Source organism: Meleagris gallopavo, chromosome 5 (assembly GCF_000146605.3).
Source record: "Meleagris gallopavo isolate NT-WF06-2002-E0010 breed Aviagen turkey brand Nicholas breeding stock chromosome 5, Turkey_5.1, whole genome shotgun sequence".
NCBI lineage: Eukaryota > Metazoa > Chordata > Aves > Galliformes > Phasianidae > Meleagris > Meleagris gallopavo.
The window spans coordinates 49847632-49856324 of record NC_015015.2 but is presented as its reverse complement, the minus strand read 5'-3'; the positions used below and the strand labels follow the sequence as shown (position 1 = coordinate 49856324).

Below are 8693 nucleotides of genomic sequence, written 5' to 3'. Positions count from 1 at the left end.
TGAAACTAGAAGATCTTTGAGGTCCTTTTCAACCCAGGCCATTCTACGATTCTATCATTCTATGACCCTATGATTCACCACCTCACATTCCCCAAATCTGCTTGCCTTTTATTTAGAACAGTGACCACTGATGATGTCTGTTCTTCAGACGACAGCTGGATTTAAACGATCTTCAAATCGCTGAGTTAAGACTGAAAGGATGAATATTCTCTCCAACACTGCTTTTGTATTAATGTATTTCATGAATGCAATCACACAGCATTAGTAACTAAATTTAGTTTTTATTAAGCACGACCGCACAACAGAACAGATAAACCCATTGTATTTCGCTTCTACATTTTATTCTGAAACCACTGACCTCATTTTTAGAGCTAAAGATCTCACGAATCAGAAAAATAATAATCAGTAATTCAAAGGCATTCTTCTGCCACAAAGGAAAAGGAACCATGCATTATGTTTTGGTGTAAGAAAAATTGATGAAAGATTGCGCCTGACATATAAAGTTATACTTTTGATTGGAATACAACCTAAATATTCAGCTTCCTTTGATCCCAAGCTTTTAGGTTTAAAAATAAAAAATAAAAAGTAATGACAAAATGAATAAGGAAATGCAACTTTCAGTTGCAAGACTGAATCATAACCCACGGCTCATGAGCTTTCAGACAAAATGAACAATTAAAGCTAACTTATTTCGTCTTTCACATGCATTGTGATAAACCAGCTCAGAATTATTATTAAACAGAAAAATGCATCGTGCTCTATGAAATAAACATATCTGCTTGAGGTCACTATACCTCTGCTTTTAAAATACAAATATGCCAAACTATGTTTTGATCCACTAATCTTAAAGAACAATCTTGTGAAACAAAATTCTAACAGTTATAGACAGAAGACAGAACATTTTTAAACTGGCTGTATTGTTTCTTCCTCTGAAAGACTTCAGCAATACTTAAACATTCAACATAACAAGCTGATGCAGCTGATAAAGACTATCTCCTCTTTTATGCTTCTTTTCAGATTGGTCAATAATACAATGTGAATCCACCTGATCAAAAGAAATATGTAAGTTAGAATTCAGTCTTATAAGTGCTCTCCTATGAAATACAGTTAAATAAAAGATATTCTTGTTACACTTCTGAAAAGTTTTGACTGTTTCAAATCATACAGGCATTTCAACATGCTACACATTTCAGCATAAGAGCTATTACTATGAAATAAATGAGAATACCATTCCATAACCAATTCCAAGGCTTTACAGGTAGTATTTTATGTAATGACAATGTCCTGAGACCCCTCACACTTGAGATGCAATGGGGAAAATTCTGATATAAGGTTTATACATTAACTAGTTATAAAAAGCTAAATGCTAACAGGGCTGAGAGTAGATTATCTTGGCAATACAAGAAGGAAAAACGAGCTTGAGATATAAAAACAAAAATAGTTTGGCCCAAGATACAGTATCAAGACAGACTCCGAACACCTCACTGGATGCCTACTAGAAGCTTGACAACAGTGGACAAGCACCCACTGTTGTTGGGCCCCAAAGAAACCTAAATCTCTCATTTATAAGCGCTGGGTTGTGAGAGGAATTGGGAGGGTGCATATGGAAATCTTACTCCTGCACTCAGCAATTCATCACTTCCTTCTAGGTAAGAAAATGCAGTTGTTTATTATGGCATCCACATTGGGAATCTAGTGGCCTGCAGATGCCTTTCTAGAAAGGTAAGTAAGATTCCTAATAGAGTAGGAAGCTATACTTTCCAGTTGCAACCCTCCCAGATTTTGAGGAAACTACCTTCTGATCCCATCACACCAATTCCAAAACAAGCCACATTTCTGTCAGCATAAGAGGAAAAATCATTTGTAATCCAAAACTAAAAAGGACTTTATCCAGTAAGCCTTAAACAAGAAAAATGAAGAAAAAAAATGTAATGCTACTCAATAGGAAGAATACAAAATTCAAACATTCAAAGGTAAATCTGCCCCTACAATCTCAACTGAGATATAAACATGAAGTGCTCTGTCTGAAACGTCTGAATCTTCGTATACATAAAGCAATTTTTTTTTAAACTGATTTTACAAAACTATGGTATCAGCAGAAGGTGATACAAACACAACAGTTGTGGATGCCTGAAATTTGATTCTGCAGAGCTTTCTATATCTTTAAGTTGAATGCTATTTTTTTTTTCCCCTCAGCATCAAGAGACATCTTTCCAAAGAAAATTCTACTTTTGATCACTCAACTGAACATGCTGGGGTACCGTGTTCCTTTTCGGATTTTTTATTATTATTATTTTTTTTTTTTAAGTTATATTTCTCCACTCACTTGATTCCATGCATATGGCTTCTCATACCACTTCGGAACAACTCCAGATCTCGGTTTGCAGATCAAACTGAAATTACATAAAAATAACCATGAGAAATACATTTTCATTTGACTAATTAAATATAAAGAAATGTTTATAGCAGGTACAACTGTAAGATGTCCATGCTGAATCTTAGTTTTAGATGTTAATATGCATGTAGTCAAATTAATTCACTTACCCGGACTTTGCCCCTTTAGTTGGAAGTCAAAAGATAAACTCACAGGGACAGTAACTGCAGTTGTTTGTTTGCTCTGTTGGTTGCTTTTTCTATTTTTTTTTTTTTTGAAGGAAGTAATTATTTCTTAAATTGACATAGAACTACAGTTTGCAACTATCATTTAATCTATAAATTATACGCATGCTTATTCACTAGAACATATAATAAAGCTATTTTTAGGGCATTCTGTTTTGCATGACAACTCAATTACTATAGATCGTCTGCCTGCTCCAGTTATTTCCTCAAGCCGTGCAAACTACAACAGTAGCAGACTTTAATTAATTCTGTCTAGATGTGTTTTTCAAACACACATTTTAGTCTTAAATAGTGGTGACACGTTGTATACATAATTAGCTTTCAAAAAAAAGGAAAAGATAATGAAAGATTACTGAAGCTGTAATTTTTACATATTTACTCTTACTAATAAAAGTTTTTTTCCCCCCAAGGCATTAATGTGAGATTAAAAAGTACTCATAATTAAGACAGATTTTTAACATATGAAAGAGACATAACAACCAGATTGTTTCTTCCTTCTAAAAGGCAGAAAGATGTGTTACATTAGAAGGTTTGAAAAAAAATAATCCAGAATAAAATCAACAATTGTTTGTTTTCCTGATAGTTTGACACCTCCCCATCCTGCAGAATCCTAGGCTTCCCCACCCCTACTTCAGCTGCCTGTCCCCTAAGGTCACAGGATGGCTACATAACCTTGGCTCAGCGAAGAAAGAGTGGTTAAAAACTTGCAGACAGGTAAGAAAAGTAGAAAAATTAATAGTAGGATCATGGGACAGCATTAGTAGCAGCACAAGGATTTCAGGCGGTAAAAAAATAGCAGTAACATTTTAATGCCCTGAACTTAACATCTGAGAGTTTTTATCCAAGCATAACCTCCTCCTACTGCCACAAACAAACAAACAGGCACCTTCAGAGAGGTTTTGTGTTTCTGTTTCCTTCTGCCCCTCTACTTCCCTACAGTTATTACCACATAATCACGTGAGCAAGCTTCACTTAGATGTGAAGACTAAACATGGTACTAGATGAGTGTCCAAAGGCAGCATAGACACCATCTGGCCTAAGGCACTTGGACACAAACAAGAAATGAAATATTGCATCAGCAGTGCACTCAACAGCTGGTACTTTACCAGGAATTTTGCCAATGTGAAATGCCAACACGTTGCTGGCAATTTGCACCAGTGCTTCTAAATGCATCTAAGGTACAATCTTTATGAAGCTGTGCCGCCCCTTTACAGATGTACAAGTCAATCACTAACAGCTGGCTTGAAGCTGCCATGTCTCTGTGCAACAAGAGCAGCTGACACATCAAGACTGCAGCATGCATGGCAAAATAATTACCTTAACACCTTGCCTGATCCAACACCTGCTGGTCAGCTGACATTTGTTAGGTATCCCCACATCTTCTGGGCATTTTCTATGGCTTTTTAATTGCATTTCATTTCCACTGCCTCAAAAGGTAAGGCTGACTGCCCTCACATTTGCACATTTATTATACAATGATATATATTTAACTTTCTTTCAAGTACTGAAAATTCAAGTACATTGTACTTAGTCTTGTCACAAATGGAAGAAAAACTGAACAGTTGTATTCAAAACCAAGAAACACCTGAAAATTCAGCATGAACAGCTTCTCTGATAATCATTTTCATAACCTAAGATATTTGCAGTTAACCCTAAATGCTTCTGATCCACAACAACATGAGAAATTGCCTCATTTTGGCTGTTACTTTAGAAAAGCTTATTGTAGAAAAATGTCCCATTTACTACAGATGAGAGCAATACTAGACAGCATAATAACACATGGATGAAAAACTTAACATGAGCAAGCAGTGTGCTCTTGCAGCTCAGAAAGAAATGGTATTCTGGGCTCCATCAGAAGAGGGGTGGCCAGCAGGGACAGGAAGGTGATTTCCCTCTCTAGTCTGCTCTTATGAGGCCCCTTCTGGAGTACTGTATCCAGGTCTGGAGCCCCCAGTACAAGAAAGACAGGGAGCTGTTGGAGAGGGTCCAGAGGAGAGCCACAAAGATGATCAGGGGACTGGAGCACCTCCCCTATGAAGACAGGCTGAGGGAGCTGGGCTTGTTCAGCCTGGAGAAAAGAAGGCTGTGGGGTGACCTCATTGCAGCCTTTCAGTACCTAAAGTGAGCCTACAGACAGGAAGGGGGTCAAACTCTTTAAAAGGGTAGATAACAGCAGGACAAGGGAAAATGGCTCTAAGTTGAGGGAGGGGAGATTTAGGTTGGATGTCAGGGGGAAGTTCTTTACAGAAAGAGTGGTGAGGTGCTGGAACAGGCTGCCCAGAGAGGTTGTGGATGCCCCATCCGTCCCTGGAGGTGTTCAAAGGCCAGATTGGATGGGGCCCTGGGCAGCCTGGTCATTAAATGGGGAAGTTGGCAGCCTTGCATGTGGCAGAGAGGTTGGAGATTCATGATCCTTGAAATCTCTTCCAACCCAGGCCATTCTGTGATAACATTCAGAAGGAGCTGCTACAGGGACACCTAATTGACCAGGCTAGCCTGAACACTTGCCGCATGCCACAAGCTGAAAGAATTCTCAAGACCGGCTGCACTGACTCATGACACTCAATTCAGAGCCAATATTCCAGTTACAGAAGCTAGGAGGTCTGCTGAGAAAGACAGGTGGTCTTAAGTTCAGTAACTCGGGACTTCCAGCAACTAAGCTGGTCAGCACCCCTCCTGTTGATACCTGTTTAGAGAGGAAAAGCAACACAAAACTCAAAATTAATTTAGAGGCAGAAAATTCTAAGTCTTTCTGTGCTTTCATGCCACAGGTCTGAGTACAGAAAAGTAAAGATGCCACAGAACTGGTATTTTGTAGAACAGGTTTTAAGCTCCTTGAAGAACCAGTGCATCCACAAGCAGTCTAAAGTTGCTGAGCACACTGCTTTTTAAAACAAGCAAATTAAATATTACTAAATGAAAACATCCTATATTATCATTTCCCCAAAGCCTACTCTGAGCTATGCTTTCAAGTTATGCTTCAAGCAAACATTTACTTTTTGCCGAGACAGCAAAACGCATGTTCTTATTTCTACCAAATGATTACCGTAGAAGTAACTGACGAACACTTTCCTGCAGCTGTGGCATCTTCTCTTTTCCAGAGCACACTGCACATTCACAGAGCAGCTTATTAATGGCTGCCCTTAGGATGTTGATCTGTAAAAATAACAGTGACAGAATATAAAAGTAAAATATTAAAAAAAAATACAAATCTAGAACTACAGACCGGCTCGGGTTTAAAAGGGACCTCAAAGATTATCTAGTTCCAACCCCCCCATGGGTGTCAGAGTTGCCAACCAAGCACCTAGACCAGTCCTAGTTCTGTGCTGCACTACATCAACATGTATGAAAGGTGGCTGTGGCACTCATAAAATTGAATTGCAATTGAAATATTAATATATGCAAAAGCATCTGAAGCTTTGAAACATATCATGAAAGGGAAATGGTTTTAAGTTGAGGGAGGGAAGATTTAGGTTGGATGTCAGGGGGAAGTTCTTTACAGAGAGAGTGGTGAAGTGCTGGAACAGGCTGCCCAGAGAGGCTGTGGATGCCCCGGCCATCCCTGGAGGTGTTCAAGGCCAGGTTGGATGGGGCCCTGGGCAGCCTGGTGTAGTATTAAATGGGGAGATTGGTGGCCCTGCATGTGGCAAGAGGGTTGGAGATTCATGATCCTTGAGGTCCCTTCCAACCCTGGCCATTCTGTGATTCTTCCTCCAGATGTACCACTGCTGGTAGAAGAGGTTAATGCTCCAGACACTTGAAATTAATCTTCAAGATTAATCAGATACACTTCAGAAGATACAGGGTACCAACACAGAATTCTTTCTAAAACATCTTAAGGATTTTCTCTATCTGTCCATAATTTTTACACACACAAGAGCCTGGTGCTACCATTATGGCTAAGGTGTAATTCATATAGATATTACACAAATAAATGCTTTCAAAATATAAAAGTTCACTGTATCTGCACGCCAACGTGACTCATTACCTCCTTAAAAAGCCTCTAGAATGCACTGGTAGCCTACTGTAACTACTCTGCACACAGTACTGCTTGAGGCATGTGAGGTCTTTCACTATCTAGAATCAGATTCCCAGAGCAGATCAGTCAAACTATAAGCAGCCTTGTACTCCTCACCAGAACACTTCTGCAATTTGTAGACAGATCTGTCAGAAGGACATTTGCACACATGTGGTCTTGGACAGCAGAGTAAACTGTATTTAACTTGTCCACCAAGGGTTTTTATTGTTTGACTGATTTGTTCTGGAAGAAGGAGCTTGATACAGTTGATCTCTAAGAACTGTAAAATTAAACTGAAGACTGCAAAGCAAAAATACTACACTGATCTGAAAAATTACAACCAAACAGGAATTCTAAAAAAAAAACACAACAAACAACAACAACAAAAAACAACAAAAAACATAATCAAGCGCTGACAACTTATTAGTGAAAGATCAGTGCTTTTGTTTTGAGAAGTTTACAGAGTATCATACTAAAATATTTGATTTTACTCATCAAAATGTATGGGCAGTAACTCCGTCTGATAGAAGCCCAAGGTTCTAAACAGGTAGTGCACATTTTAAATAAAAATAATAAAGTTTCAATTGTTTCAAAGGCTGCTAGGATGCTAGTAAAACATTTAACAAGTTGCGATGCACTAAATTCCACCTATGTAATAATTTACAATAGTAAGGTACGAATTTTTACCTCCAATATGTCATCTACATCAAAATGCACATCAAATGTCAGTTCCATGTCATTTTCTGGAAGCAGTGGAGCCCTACAAGTCTGACTCCAACCCAAACCACACAGTGCACCAGTAAAATACTTGCAAGCTTTATCAACCCTGTACAAACAAAGAAAACAGTCTCACCCTACAGATTAGGAAACTAAACTCATATGAATGCAGACTTACATGAATTTGACTAAGCTGTGTCAAGCAAAATACAGTAGTCTTAAGAAGTGAAAGCAATTGTTACACGTTCATACTTTGTCAAAGTGGGTTTGTTTTTTTTTTGTTTTGTTTTTTTGTTTTGTTTTTTAGTATGGCAATGAAACGAAGCTGGACTTCAAGTTATATAAACAAAATTTGGGAGAAAAATCATACGTGTGCAAAGAGGAACTTAAATCAAGGAAAGCTGTGTTGAAATGACAGCTTACAGATATGAGAACTTAAAAGTAATCCAGCTGCTAGAACTCAGATTTTACAAAACTCATGCACGTTCTTCTCTTCACACAGAGTTGAAAACCTACCCTAGACTTACAGCATGACTGTCAACAAATGTATTATTTCAATGTAAGAAAAAAGCCTGCAGTGCCAGTATGTAATTGAACAAAATAAATTATCTTAGCAAATACTACACTAAAGCTAATAAAAGATGATACAAGAGCTGTATAAAAACAAATGAAGATAGCATACTAACTCTTGGAAAGAAAGCAAAGAAGACTGATACAAATTTGTGAAGGTCTTAAAGTAAATAAAAGAGACTTTAAAAACCACGTGAATACCTAAGTTCTATGGCAGGAGCAAACAGCATACTAAGGAGAGCAAGTAGGCCAGGAATTGGAGGCATCAAAGATGTTTCCTCTAAAAACATGGTAGATCCTGTAAGCACACACAAAAAAAATTTGAAGAGTACATAATGAAGTTGCTAACCTCAAGATGATGTAATATACTACTACAGCAACATGTTTACTCAGAGCAATTCACATAAAAACAAGTCTTGAAAAAACTGCCAAAACATCTGTATTAAGCATTACCACTTTCATTTAATGATAAAAACGCAGCAACCAGAAATTGCTCAGAGGAGTGTTCTGGAGCATCTTGGACAACAACGGAGTTTATGCTTCCCTTTCGCACAACAGCATTTCTGGAGAGGAAATAAATACTTTCAACATAGAAACAACAACAAAAAACATCAGAAAAAGCATACAAACAAGAAAAATAGAATCCTTTTCATTTCAGAGCACAATCGGAGCAGAGAGCAAAATCTCAATTAGCAGATGTATATGAATTCAATAATAATTTCTCTGTAAGACATTAAAACATCCTTAAATAGAACTATTCTTCCTAAAT

General features: G+C 37.8%; 1 protein-coding gene across 2 annotated transcripts in view; it reads right to left on the bottom strand.

The window, feature by feature from the left end:
• Nucleotides 1-260: 260 nt before the first annotated feature.
• TDRD9 (tudor domain containing 9) overlaps nucleotides 261-8693 on the bottom strand; it is a 58801-nt gene continuing 50368 nt past the window's right edge. For both annotated transcript variants that reach the window (XM_003206746.3, XM_019615904.1), the window contains 6 exons: nucleotides 8378-8487; nucleotides 8126-8222; nucleotides 7325-7463; nucleotides 5666-5775; nucleotides 2327-2393; nucleotides 261-1045 (listed from right to left, as the gene is read on the bottom strand). In XM_003206746.3, coding sequence (XP_003206794.3) covers nucleotides 950-1045; nucleotides 2327-2393; nucleotides 5666-5775; nucleotides 7325-7463; nucleotides 8126-8222; nucleotides 8378-8487 — 619 coding nt within the window. In that variant the 3' untranslated portion in view covers nucleotides 261-949. The remainder of the gene's footprint in view (nucleotides 1046-2326; nucleotides 2394-5665; nucleotides 5776-7324; nucleotides 7464-8125; nucleotides 8223-8377; nucleotides 8488-8693) is intronic.